Here is a 19,155-nt window from a genome sequence, read left to right as displayed (position 1 = left end):
TGATTCTTACTCATGTTGTATTTCCATTCAGCTCCTTATAATTCTCATGAAGTTGCCTGTAATTCTCACTCAGATATTTGAGCATCCTTATAATCCTTACTTTGAATTATTTATTGGAAAAATTACTTGCCTCCATATCATTTAGTTCCTTTTCTGGTGATTCTTCTTTTTCTTTCATGTGCAGGTTGTTTCTTTGCCTCCCCATTTTTGCTCTCCCTTTGTATTTGTTTCTATGTATTAGACAAAACTGCTATGCCTCCCAAATGTTGTGGGATGGCAGTAGGTGCTTTGTATGGGGCCCAGTGGTGCAGTCTCTTAGATCTCTTGAGCTGGGTGCTCTAGGAAAGCCCCTTACCTGAGTTATTTACCTATTGTAGTTGAGTCTAGAATGTTATTCTCCCATTCATAGATGGAGTCTCCTCTCAGGCTGGCTGACTATGTGGCTTACCCCCTGACCACATTGTGTAAGCTGTTGTGAAGGTGCTGACCGAACAGAACAGAATACAACAAGACAAAACACAAAACCAAAGAAATTTTTAAAAATGTAAACAAGACCTCTATAGTACCAATAAAAGCAACCACTAGAGAGGAGACAAGTAGGAAAGAGAAAAGAGAGCAAGAATGACAGAAAAAGGAAAGAAAAAAAAAATGTGAGGAGAAACAAAACAAACAAATGAACAAAAAAATGCACAAACAAAAAAGTAACAAGAAAATGAGGGACACAAATTGTAGATACAGAGATGAAATAAAGAAAATAAGAATAAATGATTAGAGGAATAAGGGAAGTAAAATGTTTTAGAATAAAGGGGGGAGAAAAGAAATGAAAAGACAAGAAACATGTTTAAAAAGGAAAAATAGCCAAAACCGGTTTGGCTCAGTGGATAGAGTGTCAACCTGCAGACTGAAAGGTTCCAGGTTCGATTCCAGTCAAGGGCATGTACCTTGGTTGCAGGCACATCCCCAGTAGGGGGCGTGCAGGAGGGAGCTGATCGATGTTTCTCTCTCATTGATGTTTCTAACTATCTCTCTCCCTTCCTCTCGGTAAAAAAATCAATAAAATATATTTTTAAAAAAAGGAAAATTGAAGAGAAAGCAGATAGACCTAAAGTAAGAAAAAGAAAAAAAGATGAGAAAGCAGGAGAAAAAGGAAAGAGGAAGATAAGATTGTGTAGGGAAGAAAAGAAAAAATGAGTAAGAAAAGAGAAGAGGAACATCAGATATATGCATGAAACAAAAGACTAGAATAATAACAAATCAATGATGCAAATAGATAAAGAAGACAAATTTAAAAAGGGGGGGGGGGAATAAAAAAAGGAAAGAGAAGAAATAAGGGAGGGGAAAAAAAGAAAAGAAGAAAAGAAAGAGAAGTGTTTGTTTCAGTCTAGTTTAATGCCCCATGGGAGCTTGCTTTGGGTCCCACTCTTCTGTTTGCAAATTCTGGGCTTCCTGTTAGATACTTAGGTGCTAACCACTGTAAAGCACTGTCTTTTGGCTTCCAGCAACCTGTTTGAATTTCCAAGCCATCCACTCATCCACCAGTTGTGACTGTCTCCATAGGCCTTGACTGCAAGCAGTAGAGGCCAACCTGCCTTCTAATGTAGGTTTGTTAGCAGCATGGGGCCCAAAACTGGGTCAACAAACTTCCCCTGGTTCCTCAGACTTTGCCTCTGCCTGCATTTTCTTGCTAGCCAGCTATTGATCTTAATCACTCAAAAGTCTGTTTCTGAAAGGGCTTTATGTGGGGGAGGTGTTATTTAGATGTCGTGGAATAAGGTGGGTGTGTTTTCCTTTCCCAGAGCTACTCCTCTGTAAGTGGCCCAAAGTATTACTCTACCCTTGGCTGGACAGAGATCCTTGTATGGAAACCAACGGAGTCAGTTGGGAACCCAGAATTTTTATCAATCTGATTCCAAGAATAATGGAGTGGATGGTGCCTCATTCAATCCAGTCACTGAGGGCTCCTTGGGACTGTTCAGACCTGTAAGCTTGGCCTCTGTCTTTGTTTTCTTTGAAAAGCTCAAAATGCAGGGTGTGGCATGCAGGTGTTCTGAGGGTGGAACAGACTATATCAACTGCCCTGTGGTGACCAGGAGCCCCTAGCTCCTCTTAGGATAAATGGCCATTTTAGTTTGGAGCTATATGAACAACCAAATGCAGGACTCCTGGCTACTGCTTTTCCATGTTTCCCTGCCCTGCTTCCCACACCAGCTTCTCGTCAGGCCCCTCAAGTCAGCACCTCTGTCCCTGCACCAAAGTCTCAGGTGAGTAGTTGCAAATGAAAACCTCTGTGCTGACAGACAGAAAAGATGGCGACCAGCAGGAAGGTAGGGAGAGAGAGAGTGTGGGTGAGGAACCCATAGAGGAGAGTGTAGACGTCTGTGGTGTGTGTGTGTGTATGAGCCAGGGTCAGTTAGATTCTGCAGGTCTTCCAAGGGGCTGCCTAACCGGGCAGTCCTAGATGGCAGAGCCCCGCGCACAAAGCGGACACTTCTCGGCAGCTGGTGCGGACGCGGAGACCACGCCATCTTGAGAAACAGAGCTGCCTGAGACTAGCATCCTGGCTTCAGACACAAACCAGGACCCTGCAGCCACTGGGGACAGAGAACTGCTATCACAGCTTCAGACCAACAGACAACAAGAATCCAGACTTCCTGGCAGCAGATTTCTGTGAGTCAAAGAGCCTATCCCCCTCCCCACAGGCTCGCGGATAGCGCCATAGTAACTGATAGACCCGCCCCTCGCCCAAGCTGCAGAGCGCCCGTGCACCTACGCGCTCCCCTTTAGGGAATTTGGCACGCGGGACAGACGCAGCTCCCCTTCGGGGAAATCTGACAGCGCACACAGAGGGCTCCCCTTTGGGGAATTTGGGGGAATTTGGCTTGCGGGACACAGCTCCCCTTTGGGGAATCTTAGAGCGCGCACAGAGGGGCTCCCCTTTGGGGAATTTGGCGCGCAGGACGGACTCCGCTCCCCTTCGGGTAATCTGGGAGAATGCACGGAGGCAGCTCCCCTTCAGGAATTTGAGAGTGTGCGAAGCCCTAGCCAGTTTGGCTCAGTAGAGAGAGCACACACAGGACTCAGCTCCACTTCAGGGAATTTGGCACGCTGGACACAGCTGCCTGGGATCCCTGACTCACAGCGCATTCACACTAAGAGCCAGTGACTCCAATTGTTGGTGCGTGCACACACAGGGACCCTGATTCTCAACGAGAAACTGCACAAGGCAACAGAGACTCTGACACTCGATTCTTGGTGCAGACACAGGGAAACTCTGACTCCTGGCACATGCTAAGGATCTCATTTTCGGCACATACCAACAGTGTGGTGCAGACAGGGCCCCTGATTCTAAGTGTGCACACGAGACCACACGGAACACCGGGGACACTGACCCTGGGCAAGCCTGGTTCCCACCAACCAACGGCAGCCACACATCCTAGTGTCACAGCACCTCAGTGAAACTCGGGTGGAGCGAAGTCCCCACAGCACACGGCCCAGGTCCACACAAACTGAAGCTTGAGCTTTCTGGTGATAGTCAGAATGGGGAGACGAAACAATTCACAGAGGAAATAAAATGAGGAGTCGCCAAGAAAGGAAATTAGTGAAACTGAAGCTTGCAACATGACCGAAAAAGAGTTGAGAGTAATGGTCGTGGAATTTATACATCGGATGGATGAGAAAATCAACAACTTATGCAAGAATCAGGAAGAAATGAAAAGTGATATAGCTACAATCAAAAACACCATGGAAAGTTTCAACAGTAGGCTAGAAGAAGCAAAGGACTGAATTAGTGAGTTAGAAGATCAGGTACAGAAACAAGCTCAATCTGAACAGCAATTGGAGAAAAAAATTAAAAAGCAGGAGGAAAGCCTAAGGGAGCTTCGGGACAACATGAAACGAAGTAACATGCATATAATAGGGCTGCCAGAAGGACAAGAAGAGCAGCAGGGATTAGAAAATCTATTTGAAGAAATAATGACAGAAAACTTCCCGGATATGGGAAAGATAAAAGTTACACAAGTACAGAGAGTCCCAAGCAGGATCAACCCCAAAAGACCCACACCAAGACATGTCATAATTTCAATGGCAAATATAAATGATAAAGAGAGAATCTTAAAGGTGGCAAGAGAGAGACAGAGAGTTACCTACAAAGGAACACCCATCAGATTGTCAAATGATTACTCAACAGAAACACAACAAGCTAGAAGAGAATGGAAGGAGGTATACAAACTGATGCAAAGCAAAGGACTGAATCCAAGAATACTATATCCAGCAAGGCTATCAATTAAAATTGAAGGGGAAATCAGGTGCTTCGAAGACAAAAAAAGGCTCAGGGAGTTTATCACCACCAAACCAGCAATGCAAGAAATGCTAAAGGGAATAATGTAAAAAGAAAAAATAAACAGGTAAGAAGGAACACAGACACAAAAATAGATATGACTACAAAAAAATACCTTTCAGTAATAACTTCAAATGTAAACAGAGTAATTGTTCCAATCAAAAGACATCGAGTGGCTGAATGGATAAAAAAACAAGACCCATATATATGCTGTCTACAAGAGACCCACCACAGAACAAGAGACTCACATAGATTGAAAGTGAAGGGATGGAAAAATATCTTTCAGGCAAATGGAAATGAAAAAAAAAGCTGGGGTAGCAATACTTATATCTGACAAAATAGACTTCAAAGTAAATACCATAACAAGGGATAAGGAAGGCCACTTTATAATACTAAAGGGAGAAATCCAACAAGAAGAAATAATTCTGGTAAACATATATGCACCCAACATAGGACCACCCAAATACATAAAAAATCTCCTGGAGGATATCAAGGGAGAGATTAATGGCAATACAATCATAGTAGGAGACTTTAATACCCCACTATCACCATTGGACAAATCCTCTAAACAAAAAATCAGCAAAGAAACATCAATCCTAAATGACTCACTAGACCAGATGGAATTAATTGACATCTTCAGAACATTTCCCCCAAAGCCACAGAATATACATTCTTCTCAAGTGTACATGGGTCATTTTCAAAGATAGACCATATGCTGGGTCACGGGCAAAGTCTCTTCAAATTCAAGAAGATAGAAATTATATCAAGCATCTTCTCAGATCACAGTGGCATAAAACTAGAAGTCAACTATAATAAATACAATCCAAAGAAATCAAACACATGGAGACTAAACAGCATGCTATTAAACAAGGACTGGGTCACCAGAGAAATCAAGGAAGAAATAAAAAACATCATGGCAACGAATGACAATGAAAACACAACAATCCAAAAATCTATGGGACATAGCGAAAGCAGTCTTGAGAGGGAAGTTCATAGCTCTACAAGCATATTGCAAAAAACAAGAAACAATGGTAATAAATTACCTAACCCTACAACTCAAAGAGTTAGAAAAAGAGCAGCAAGAAAATCCCAGTGTAACCAGAAGAAAGGAAATAACAAAGATCAGAGCGGAGATAAACGACATAGAGACCAAAGAAACAATACAAAAGGTCAACAAAACCAAGAGCTGGTTCTTTGAAAAGATAAACAAGATTGATGAACCTCTAGCCAGGCTCACCAAGAAGCAAAGAAAGAGGACTCAAACAAAATCAGAAATGAAAGAGGTGAAATAACAACAGACCCCGCTGAGATACAAAGGATTGCTACAAAATACTACGAACAACTCTATTCCAACAAACTGGACAACCTGGAGGAAATGGACATATTCCTAGAAAAATATCACCTTCCAAAACTCAATCAGGAAGATTCTAAAAATGTCAATAGGCCAATAACTATGGAAGAAATTGAAGCAGTCATCAAAACGCTTCCAGCAAACAAAAGCCCAGAGCCAGACGGCTTCACATGGGAGTTTTACCAAACATTCAAGGAAGAACCAAAACCTATCCTCCTCAGACTATTCCAAAAATTCAAGAGGAAGGAACACTTGAAAGCTCATTCTATGAAGCCAGCATCACCCTAATACCAAAACCAGATAAAGACAACACAATGAAAGAGAATTACAGACCAATATCCCTCATGTACATAGATGCCCAAATCCTCAACAAAATTCTAGCAAATCAGATCCAACAGTACACCAGAAAGATAATACACTATGACCAAGCAGGATTTATCCTGGGGATGCAAGGATGGTACAATATCTGCAAATCAATAAACGTGATACAGCACATAAACAAATTGAGAGATAAAAATCACAGTCTCATCAATTGATGCAAAAAAGCATTTGACAAAATCCAACACCCTTTCTTGATAAAAACTCTCAGCAAAGTGGGAATAGAAGGATCATACCTCAACATAATAAAAGCCATATATGACAAACCCAAAGCCAACATAACACTCAATGGACAAAAACTAAAACCATTTCCCCAAAGAACAGGAACAAGACAGGGATGCCCACTCTCACCACTCCTGTTTGACATAGTACTGGAAATACCGTATTTTCCAGTGTATAAGATGACTTTTTAACCCAGGAAAATGTTCTATACGCCCAGTCGTCTTCTATGCCGAAAAATATGGTACTAGCCATTGCGATTAGACAAGAAGAAGAAATAAAAAGCATCCAAATTGGAAAAGAAGAAATAAAACTGTCCTTATTTGCAGATGACAAGATACTGTACATAGAAAACCCTAAGACTCCATCAAAAACGATTAGACTTAATAAATGAATTCGGCAATGTAGCAGGATACAAAATTGAGGCCAAGAAATCTATGGCATTTCTATACACCAATAGTGAACTTAGAGAAAGAGAGACTAAAAAAGCAATCCCATTTACCATCACACCAAAAAACTAAAATACCTAGGAATAAACTTAACTAAGGAAGTAAAAGACCTATATGCAAAAAACTACAGGACACTGAAAAAAGAGATAAAGAAAGACATAAATAGATGGAAGAACATACCGTATTCATGTATTGGTAGAATCAACATCATCAAAATGTCCATACTACTCAAAGCAATCGATAGATTCAATGCAATCCCCATTAAAATACCAATGGCATATTTCCCAGACCTAGAAAGAACTCTCCCAAAATTCATCTGGAATAAAGAAAGACCTTGAATAGTTGCAGCAATCCTGATAAAAAAGAACACAGTAGGTGGAATCTCAATACCACATATCAAGCTGTATTACAAAGGCACTGTTCTCAAAACAGCCTGGTACTGGCACAAGAACAGACATATAGATTAATGAAATAGAATAAAGAACCCAGAAATTGACCCAAACCACTATGCCTAATTAATATTTGACAAAGGAGGCAAGAATATACAGTGGAGTCAAGACAGTCTCTTTAATAAATGTTGTTGGGAAAATTGGACAGATACACGCAAAAAAAATGAAACTAAATCACCAACTTACACCAAATACAAAAATAAACTCAAAATGGATCAAGTACTTAAACATAAGACAGGAAACCATAAAAATACTAGAGGAATCCACAGGCAGCAAAATCTCAGACATATGCCAAAGGAATTTCTTCACTGATTCTGCTCCGAGAGCAATGGAAACTAAACAAATGGGACTACATCAAAATAAAAAGCTTTTGCACAGCAAAAGAAACCATCAACAAAACAACAAGAAATCCACTGCATGGGAGAACATATTTCCCAATGTTATCATTGATAAGGGTTTAATCTCCAACATTTACAGGGAACTCATACAACTTAACAAAAGTAAGATAAATGATCCAATAAAAAAATTGGCAAAGGACCTAAATAGAAACTTTTTGAAAGAAGACAGAAGGAAGGCCAAGAAACATATGAAAACATGCTCAAAGTCACTAATTATCCGAGAGATGCAAATCAATTTGACAATGCGGTACCATCTCATACCTGTCAGAATGGCTATCATCAAGAAATCAACAAACAAGTATTGGCGAGGATGCGGAGTAAAAGGAACCCTCGTGCACTGCTGGTGGGAATGCAGACTGGTGCAGCCACTGTGGAGAACAGTATGGAGTTTCCTCAAAAAACTAAAAATGGAACTTCCATTGACCCAGTGATCCCACTTCTAGGAATATATCCGAAGAAACTAGAAACACCAATCAGAAAGGATATATGCACCCCTATGTTCATAACAGTATAATTTACCATAGCTAAGATTTGGAAACAGCCTAAGTGCCCATCAGCAGATGAGTGGATTAGAAAACTGTGGTACATCTACACAATGGAATACTATGCTGCGGTAAAAAAGGAATTCTTACCATTTGCAACAGCACAAATGGAACTGGAGAGCATTATGCTAAGCAAAATAAGCCAGTCAGAGAAAAATAAATATCACATGATCTCACTCATCTATGGAATATAATGAACAACATAAACTGATGAACAAAAACAGATCTAGAGACAGAGAAGTATTGATCATACTGTCAAACCTCAGAGGGAAGGTAGGGGAGGGTGGGGGTAAGGGAAAGAGTTCAACCAAAGGACTTGTATGCATGCATATAAGCCAAACCAATGGACACAGACAACAGGGGAGTGAGGGCATGAGGGGGGAATTGGGAGGTAATGGGGGGATGAGGATACATATGTAATACCTTAATCAATAAAGAAAGGGAAAAAACAACAAACAAACAAAAAAACTGAAAGTGCTACTTTCCCACTGGTTCTAGTCTGCTGGCTCCAGACTCAGCCACAGCCAGCAGCCCTGCACCTTTCATGGCTGGATGTTACATGTGTTGCAGATCTTGACTTTCATGCTCTGTGGAGCTTAGTCTGGGCTCTGGGCCTCTATGTTTTGCGGGAACAGACTCTCCCATAGCAGGGAGTTCCCTCCTCTCTCTTGGCCCACAGTCCTGGGAGCTGGGTTCGCTCCTCTTGCGACCTCATCCTTCCTACTGATCTCCAGGTGTTTTCTGTCCTTCTTTGATATAAGTCTCCTCCTCAACTGGATCTTAGTTGGTAATTCCAGTTGAATGATCTCCAATTTAGTTGTATTTCCAGACTGGCCCTGGGACAAGGTGCACAATAGGTCTGCCTATTCAGCTTCCATTTTCTCTTCCTCTATACTTTGATTTTCAGATTTAATTGTTGATAGATATGTATTTATTACCATTTTATTGTACATATTCTCTTCTTCTTCTTTTCCTTCCTCCTTCTCCTCCTCTTCTTCCTCTACTTAAAGGATACCCTTCAACATTTCATGTCATACCAGTTTGGTGTGATGAACTCCTTTAGCTTTTTCTTGTCTGTGAAGCTCTTTATCTGACCTCCAATTCTAAATGATAGCTTTGCCTGGTAGAGTAATCTTGGTTGTATGTCCTTGCTATTCATCACTTGGGAGTATTTCTTGCCATTCCCTTCTGGCCTGCAAAGTTTCTGTTGATAAATCAGCTGATAGTCATATGAATCCTTCTTTTTAGGCAACTAACTGCTTTTCTCTTGCTGGTTTTAAGATTCTGTCTTTGTCTTTAAGCCTTGGCATTCTAATTATGATGTGTTTTCGTGTGGGCCTCTTTGGGTTCCTCTTGTTTGGGGTTCTCTGGGCTTCCTGACTTGTAAGTCTATTTCTTTCACCAGGTAGTGGAAGTTTTCTGTCATTTTTTCAAATAGGTTTTCAATATCTTGCTCTCTCTCTTCTCTTTCTGGCATCCCCATAATGTGAATGTTGGTATGCCTGAAATTGTCCCAGAGACTCCTTACACTATCTTCATATTTCTGGATCATGTTTTCCTCTTCTGATTAGTTGTTTTTTGCTTTCTTATATTCCACATCATTAATTTGATTCTCAGAATCCTCTACTCTATTGTTGAATGCCTATAAATTATTCTTTATTTCAGTTAGTGTATGCTTAATTTCTGACTGATTCTTTTTCATGCCTTTGACATTTCACTAAGATCCTTGAAAGTCTCCCTATATCCTTTGACACTCTCAATAATTCCCTGAAGCTCTCATTAAGATCCTTGAGTAATCTTTGTTTGAAGTCTGTATCCAGTAGTTTGCTTACTTCCATTTCTTTCATTTGTAACATGTTTCTTTGTCTCTGTATTTTGGCTGCTTCCCCATGTTTATTTCTATGTATTAGGTAGAGCTTCTATGTCTCCTGGAATTGGTAGAGTAACCTTGTGTTAGGTGTTCAATAGGGCCCAGTGACTCAGTCTCCCCAGTCACCTGAGCTGGGCACTCTAGGTATGCCCCTGTGTGGGCTATGTGCATAGTCTTGTTATAGTTGAGCTTTTATTGCTGTTGTTATCACTGAGAGGAATTGATCTCCAGGCTAATTGGCTGTGAAAACCATCTATGTATGCAATGGGTGAACTTCTATCGAGCAGGACTTGCTTTAATGGGGCTTTGGTGCTCACTGTGTCTGCCTCCTGAGTGTGTCACTTATGGATGCATAAAATTATAATCTGTTATGATCTGAAGATGTCCAACAGGTGCATTGGCTCTGGGGCCTCCTGGGAGGTGCAAAGTCAGCCACAGCCTGGGGCCACCCAGCAGGAGCTATAGAGTGATCTTCAGATGGCTGCTACTTGTATTGGGTTAGGAAGTGCCCAGGCAAGGCTCAGCTATGAAGCAAAGCAGGTTGGTGCTAGTGCTGGGTCTTGGGCCTTTGAGTAATAGGTTTGGGTTATGCTGACTCCAGCTGCTGCTTGTTTAAGAGATTTTACCAAAGTCTGAAGCATGAGCCAGGACAGGCCATTGATATGGAAAAACAGCTGCAGACAACTTGGGAGGGGCTGTAAATCAGATGGAGTGGCATCTCAGGGAATTACCAAGGTGGAGCAAACAGTGTAGTCCATGCTGATGGAAACTCTGATATGGCTGCCAATCAGCTCTACAATGGTGGAGGTCCCAGCACAAGAACAATGACCCCTACGATCACCCCTGTTTGGGAGAAAGCCATCCCCCACATTCCTGCCCCAATGCCAGATAGTCCAGTTCTTTCCCGTAAGTCCCAGGGTTCCTCCAAAGCTGCTGCCCAGCCCTGGACTCAGAAAAAGCAGAACCATGTAAGTTTACCTATGGGCCCTTTAAGAGGAACACTTGAGACTCCGGCAACAGCGGTGTCACTCAGCCATAATACTTGCTGATTTTTACAGCCTTAAGTTACAGGAACTTCTCTTCACAGCTCTGGAACCCTAGGCTGGGGGTCTGGTATGTGACTGGGACTCCCTGCTTCTTACAGAAAGCCTTGGAAATCTCCCTCCTTATTAAAAGTTGCACATGTGCGTTGGACCAGCCTGTTCTGCACCTTCACCCCTTCTACCAATTTCAATGCACTTTCTTCTTTACTTCTCTAGTTGTAGGACTTCCATTCAGCCAGCTTTCAGGTAGTTCTTTATGATGGTTGTTTGTATTTTAGGTGTAATTTTGATGTGGTTGTGGGAGGCAGTGAGTACAGGCATTTACCTATGCTGCCATCTTGGTTCCTCAATTCACTGTTATTTGTTGGAAAAAACACTGTAGTAATTTCGCTGACATAAATAGATATTACATATCTATAAGTGTACATATTTAAATCCAGGAATCACCACTGGTAAACAGTGTTCAGCAAATGATTAGAAAATTGTCACACTAAATCTCGTGTGGTAATTGGTTCTGTGTCGTGTGGTGTGTCTTTCTGCCGCAGTGTTAGCATGTGCCAGCCTAAGCTCTGACATTTACTAAGCCATTCCCCAGCCTTGTGCATTTGTTTACTCGAGGTGACTAGCCAATGCACGCATTTACTAGACCCATTCAGTATAAATTTAAATTACTATAATACATATAGAAAACTTCTGTGAAATTAACCTTTTCATACATACTTAATTTTAATTACCTAAATGTGTCTACATAAGTAAAAGCAGGTAAACTAATTGTTGATTTTTTAACATAAAATTAGGCAAACCTGCTTTATTATATAAAGGATTTTCAGCTTTAATGGATACCCCTTACCTGAATTATTCACTTATATTGAGGTTTTACTGTACTGCATGATTTCACTTATATGTGGAATCGAAGAAAACAAATGAATAAATGGAGCAAAGCATCAACAGACTCAGAGATAGAAAACAAGCTGATAGTTGCCAAATGGGATGGGGATTGAGGGATGGAAATTTAACAAAAACACTATTTCAAGTATGTACTTTCATATATAATTTATCTATTAAAATTTAATCAAATTATATTAAGCTTTGGTGACAAAATCATGAAAAATAAGAAAATAATAATATGACTAAAATGGAGACATATTTGCAGATATAGCATAGATTAAAAAGACATGAGAATATTATGAACAATTTTATTACTAATAACATCCAAGAATTATTACTTTCTTCCCTGTGATCTTGTTCAGGAAACTACCTAAAAAATAACATATAATTATTTATATAGAGAGGTTCCTTAGGCAGAAAACCAAATTATATAGTCCTTATATAGGTAACCAATAGGTTTTCACCCTCAGAGATTAAGTTCTAGAAAAAAAAAATCATACTTTTAGGTAAAAGGCTTATTTTCCAAATGCAGTTCAGCATCATCCTTTTTTTTTTTTTTTTTTTTTTGGCACCTTCCTCTCTCTCTAATCTCTCTAACTCTTGCTTTTCTATTCCTTTAGCTGGTTTTTCTTTTGGCCTCAGACTGGAATTGTACTCTCAAGGCTCTGTCCATAGGTCTTCCCTTTCTACATGTGAATTTTTCTCCTCTCATGGATTCAATCGTCATCTTTAACTTAATGACCTCCAATCTCCAGCTCCATCTCTGACCTCTAAAGGTTTGTCTAATTATATTTCCAACTGCAGAGAAAACCTAGATCTACATTTCTCCCCCTCTTTTCCAGTCTCCTATCCAGACTCATGACTGTTGTTACTGCTGATCAGCTTTATCCCCAAACCTTCTCAGGCCCTGTGTTCTCCCTTGTACTTCATTTGTCCATTTATCCCTCAGATCTCAGCTTACCGCTCAGCTGATTTGTCCTATGCAGCCTTAGCTGGCCACTCTTACTATTATAATGATGTTTCTTTTTTCAGTTAGTTTCTTACACTTAATAGCTGAACCATTCATTTCACTCTGTTAATACTTGTTTGTTCTTTAACTGTTTTAGGGGTGTTTTGTATATTGTCTCTAATTGGATGAGAGCCTTTTGTGTGGGGTGTGGGCCATGTCTTCTAATACTAATAGCTAACTTCTGTAAGGTACTTATGATGTGCCAGCATCGTTCTAAGTACTTTACATATATTAACTAATTAATTCATAGCAAGCCAATAAGGTAGGTATTATTATTTCTCTTTTGGAGATGACAAAATAGACACAGAGGGGCTAAGTTACCCAATTATTCCACAGCTATAAAGTGGTAGAACTGGGATCTGAACCTAAGCAGACTGGCTCCAGTGTTATGTTCTCATATCGCCTATAACACTTAAAATGAGGCCAAGAATGTTAGAGGCCATGTAATAAAGATTTGTTGGTTGAACTTGAATTTGGCCTTGGGAATTAGAAGGAAAAAATAGAAGAAGCAAAAGTTGGTGAGCTTAAAGGCAAGTGCCAGGCTAAAGGGTGGAAATGGAGGTGGGGGAGGAGGAAGGTCGCAGTGCTTTGGCCCCTGTTTTAGCAGTATCATTGCTCAGCTCACTGCAGAGGGAAAGAGCAGGAGGTGTTCCTTCTCAAATGTACTAGTGATGACAATGACTGGCTGGCATCCCTCAGGGTAGCTATAAATACAAGCTGGTGGTTCCACCAGATAATTCACATGGATAAGCCAAGTCCTTTGGTCAGATCCCAAGGAATGGGCTGCTTTCTCTGAAAGGAAACCATTCTGTGTCTTTGATCCCCTCCAAAGTATTGTCTGAGAGTTTTTCTATTGCCAAGATGGCCATGTAGAGCTGGTAAAATTGCCTTGTTAGATCCCAGTTCTACCACTTTATAGCTGTGGAATAATTGGGTAACTCAAGTCTCCATGAGCAGTTGGGCACTGATAGCCTTCACTCAACAGGTACCTGCTGCTCTGGAACCATCTGAGCATCCTAATTCCTCCCCCGTTAGCACTATTACTATTTTGTCATATTCATGGATTTCATGGTCTCTAAGGTGACAGTTCGCCATTTCAGAGGAGTTAAAGACAATATCTAAAAGACGTGCCCTGTGAATCCTCTCAGGAAACACATGAATTTACAAGGTTGTTGTTTTTTCTTTTTGAGAAACAAGGTCTAATTCTAATGGAGTAATTTTGCAGTATAAGTGAGAGTGGGTACCATAATGCCTGATTTCAGCTCCCCAACTTTGACCTTAAACAAGTTATCTTTCTTGTTCCTTAGCTTCTTTATCTTAAAATGAGGATAATGATTATTTTACTTCATAGGTTTGTTGTAAGAATTAAATGGTGCTAACATGTATAAACACTTAAAAAGTGCATGGCATATAGTGAGCTGGTGCTATTTATTACTTTGTTGCTGTTGATTAAGTGTTTGATGTGGGAGGGGAGAGTCATGGGTGTTAGAACCCAGTACCATATATATATATATATATATATATATATATGTGGGAGGGGAGAGTCATGGGTGTTAGAACCCAGTACCATATATACACACACACACACACACACACACATACATATACATCACTCCACAAAGAAGGTGCCTCTCTGATTTCTGGTTCTTAGCACAGGAAGTAGGCTTTGCAGATGACTCTAGTGACTTAAAGAAGCACTAAGCCTTTTGTATATGTTCATTTAAGAACACGTTTAATGTTCTGAATATGTAGTACATTCATATAAGTGTTTCTTTTTAAGTATGAAAAGGCCTAATATGGACAGTATCCCATTCTGTCCTCCATCTAGCAAGTTTTTCCCTCCCCCCAGAGGCAGCCACTGTTGTTCATTTCATATTTCTTTTAGAGTTTTTTTGTACATATTAAAGGTACTGATAGAGATTGTATTTTCTCCTTTTAAAAAACACACAATTGTACTTTATTATACTTTTTTTTTCCTTGCTTTTTTATTTTTTAAAAAACCCATAATTTTGAGGAAGATAAAGGAAAATATATTATGTAATGTGGACTTTTAGAAATAGAACTGGAGGATTTTGGGTCCTAGCTCTGCTACTAAATTGCTCTATAACTTTGCACAAATCTCTTATGGGATGAAACATTTACTATTATAAAACAGGATGTTAAGTCTTTTTATTGCAATGGTTTAAAATAATTGAAATAGATACATGGAATAGAAAGGTTAAATAGATGTTGGTTTTCCATGTAGACACATTTAGTTGTGCGGTAGGCAGTTAAACAGATATGACCAGAGCAAGGATGATGGACTAGGAACAGAAGGTCACCAGGGTAGAAAGCCCCAGGTGCCTATCAACAGGTAATTGTAGGGGAGGACCTCAGCCCCAGGGTGATCTTTCCTCCCCTAGCATATCACTGGTTGTGCAGTTTAGACTCCCTGACCTTTCCTCCCTAGAGATAATATATAGGCCTCAGTTGTATTTAGTTTCAGGCCCAGAAAAGCAGTAAAACCAGACAAGGGACACCAAGGCTGACCTCAGGTCCTGTTACATTGACTAATGACCCCCTGCCTGGTGCAACCAGTCAGTGGAGACCCTGACCCTGAAAGGACACACCTGGAAATATTCTATTGAGAATATTGAAGAAGGACCCAGTACACTCTCTCTCTCCTGGGAGTGCACCTACAACTCTCCCCTCCCAGCTTCCATTTCCCCAGGTGTGAGACCTTCACTTTCCTCATTTCTAAGCTCCAAGGGCCTTCCTTTGCCTCTACAACTTGTTTCCTAAGCCAATTTCTTCTATTAATTACTTCTACCTTTATGATTTTTCTAAATAAATGTTCTCTAACAGTTGGACTTTTGGCTCTGAATTCTTTCCTAGCCAGAAATCAAGTACAAGGTTCCTGAACTCAGGTTCATTTTGACCCTACTGTTCTAACACCTGGTGCCATTCCTGCTGCCGTCAACAGCTGGATCAAGTAAGTTTCAAATGGCCCATTGAAGATCAGTGTATAGTTATATATGCAACTTCAAATTAATACTTTCTTTGAGCTGTTTAAAATAATCAGGCAGTAGGCCAAAAAATAAATAATAATAACGTGCTCTCTGCTTTACCTTTTACTTAGGGCTTACAGTAAGAGCAGAGTTGGAGCTGATGAGATGGAAGGTTGTAGAGTTTGTGAGAGAGTATTTTATTTGTCTACAAACAAAGGCTGTGGACCTGAAAGATAAGCAGGAGACCATAATAAGGAAGCAGGTGCAATTGGGTAAGGTTTTGGTGGATACTTGAATTTTAAAAATGAATTAATGAGACAATATTGTTAGGTTCAAAAGCCAAAACATCAAACTGACCAGAGGGAAAAATAGCGTTGATCCTAGCCTAGCTCTGCTGGATGACTGGACTTTATTTTCAGGTTTGTTTAATATTTCATGTTACTTATATTTGTAAGACATGAAATGTCTTCATTTAACCTTACTAAAAAATACCCCATGAAAATAAAGTTACATATTTTTTATAAATTATTTATACTTATCCTATATAATAAAATCCCAGCTACCGAAATGGCAGAATGACCAGAATGACCAGAGACCAGAACAACTGCATCCCCTTGCCCCGGCCGGCCCTGCCCCCCAGCGGGACCACCACCACGACTGGGGATATGGCTGGCCTGCAAACAACTCGTGGCCCCTCACCCCGGCTAGCCCCGCCCCCCAGCGGGAACCCTCACCCTGATCCTGGGACTCCCATCAGGGCATGTCTGCTGGCCCCCACCTGTGCACCAGGCCTCTATCCTATATAATAATCCTATATAATAAAAATTTAATATGCAAATTGATCCTAATGGTGGAATGACCAGAACAACCACCTGACCGATCACTATGAGGCGCACTGACCACCTCTTGGTCTCTTTTCCTGGCCAGCAGGCTCTGATCACCTGATGGCGAACAGGGAACCAGGGGTGGGTGGCAGGGGATGTGGATGGTGCCAGGCCAAGGCCCCCGTCCCACTGTTGCCCCACACACAGAGGGTGACCTGTGGTGGGGGTGGGGCCGGCGAGTAAGTGGGAATGGCCAACTTCTCAGTCCTTTCCCCCAGCTGTCAGGCTTCGATCACCCGATGGCAAATGGGGAGCATAGGGTGGGTGGTGGCGGGGGGTGGGAGGGTGGAGCAGAACTGGCTGCAGACAGCCTGGGAAGATGGCCCTGATTGCAGGCCAGGCCTAGGGACCATACCCATGCATGAATTTCATGCACTGGGCCACTAGCTTATTATAATAACATACCTGCTACTTTGAGTTCTGCAGTATTTTTTTTTCCATTTAATATTATCATCTATTCAGTTTCCCACATTATTTACTTCTTTACAATATTTGTTTTCTAGGGCTACTACAACAAATTACCACAAACTGGGTGACTTTAAACAACAGAACTTTATTCTCTCAGCTCTGGTGGTCAGAAGTTCAAGATCAAACAGTCTCTCTCTCTGGAGTCTCTGGGGGAGAATCCTCCCTTGTGTCTTCCAGCTTCCTGTGGCTCTAGGTGGTTTTGGCTTGTGGCAGCATAAATCCAATCTCTGTCTCCATCTTTAGTTGGCCTCTTCTGTTTCTATATCTTCTTTTCTCTCTCTTATTAGGGCACTTGTCTTTGAATTTAGGACTCAGTCTGATCCAGGAAGATCTCATCTTGAGATCCTTAATTATATCTGCAAAGACCCTTATTCCAAATAAGGTGACAGTATGAGGTTCTGAGTGTATCACTGGAAAGGGACTGGGCTCAAGGCAGGTCTGCCCCAACATGGTATGGAATGTATGGGTTCTTGACTTTGTGCAGGAAAGATATCACAGCTTTGTCCAGTTGATTTTGAGAGTACCTTTATTAAAACTGGGACAGTAAACCAAATAAGAGCTTAGGATAGGAGAAGCATGCTCACAGAAACAGGAGTGAGCCTAGGTGAGGCTGCCTTGGCCCTTTAGAAATAAAGTTACAGAGGCAGAAGAAGTGAGCCAGATGGGCTGCGTGGACTCGGGAAATAAGTTATAAAGGCAAAAGGAGGGCCTTCGGAGACAGGTTTAGGAGGTTAGCCCAGGATGAGCTGTCACTACCCACTGCTCCCCTTGTTGCAAGTCTCATGGGGACCCTTCGAGCTTAGGAAGAAGAAAGCAGAGATACCTGTCTGAGGAAGAAAGGGGGAAGAGGAAGGTGCAGGTGTGCTCCATGGAGAGCACAAACAGGGTCCTTTGTCTTAAGGGTTTTTATCTGTTTTCTAAAGACAGGAATTTTAGGGGAGGTCTCAGGGAAGGATCTCAATAGAATATTCATCAGCTTTCCAGATGTGTCCTTTAATATGCTGATGCATCAAAATGAGCATATAGAGGGGTCAGGGTCATTCTATGGTCAATTTCATCTTCAAAGAATGTCACCCAAGAGGGACTGGACAGAGACAGGTCTGTACTGGCATGGTCTGGAATGTGTAAACCATTTGCTCCTAAGTGTTCTTGGTTAGGGAAGATAAGACCTTGTGATATATTATCTGGCTGTATATTACTTGACTGTTTGTTTGGCTGTCTCAGTTTCCCCATCCCACTTGCCAAGGAAATTTCCTAGCTTCTTACTAACCTGCCTCAAGTGGATGTATCTTTTGGGGGCAGCAATTCAACCCACTACTACATATTAGTAGCTATGTAGTATTCCTTCCTATTAAATATGTTGGCCAATCCAGTTCTTTTCAACTTTTTGCTAATATGAATAACAGCTCTAAATAGATTGTATATGAAAATGCTATGAAACAGTACTAGTATTTTCCTTGTGGGCTATTTTCATCAATGGTGAGAATAGTTTTCTAACTCTTTTAACATCCTGCATGGGTGTGGTTCAGAAAGATTGGAACACTTTGCAATACCCATATAATAAGTGAAATAACGAGAGAGAGAGCGAGAGCGAGAGCGAGAGCGAGAGAGAGAGAGAGAGAGAGAGAGAATATGAATGAATTCAGTAAATTGTTTCAGTGTCTGATAGGAGGGAATATATAACAAGTGAAGAATTATATGCAGAACACCAAGGCCTCAGAGAGAACTGACTGTTTTACCTTTCTTATGATGCCATTTTATCCCACACAGATCTTCTGGTGCATTTTCAGGGACTGGCAGCTGAAGAAGGTGGTTACCTGATCTGTAACAGAGCCTTAGATGCAATGAGGGTAAGGGTTTCAGCACTGGCTTCTGATCAGTAGT

General features: G+C 41.0%; 1 protein-coding gene across 5 annotated transcripts in view; it reads left to right on the top strand.

The window, feature by feature from the left end:
• The window catches only part of LOC307101373 (tubulin alpha-8 chain), a 75,206-nt gene that overhangs the window by 32,162 nt on the left and 23,889 nt on the right, over positions 1-19,155 (top strand). For all 5 annotated transcript variants that reach the window (XM_079774256.1, XM_079774255.1, XM_079774253.1 and 2 more), the window contains one exon: positions 19,042-19,121. In XM_079774256.1, coding sequence (XP_079630382.1) covers positions 19,042-19,121 — 80 coding nt within the window. The remainder of the gene's footprint in view (positions 1-19,041; positions 19,122-19,155) is intronic.

Source organism: Cnephaeus nilssonii, assembly GCF_951640355.1.
Source record: "Cnephaeus nilssonii genome assembly, chromosome: 6".
NCBI lineage: Eukaryota > Metazoa > Chordata > Mammalia > Chiroptera > Vespertilionidae > Cnephaeus > Cnephaeus nilssonii.
Note: the sequence above shows the minus strand (reverse complement) of the source record. Positions and strands in the feature narration are given on the sequence as shown.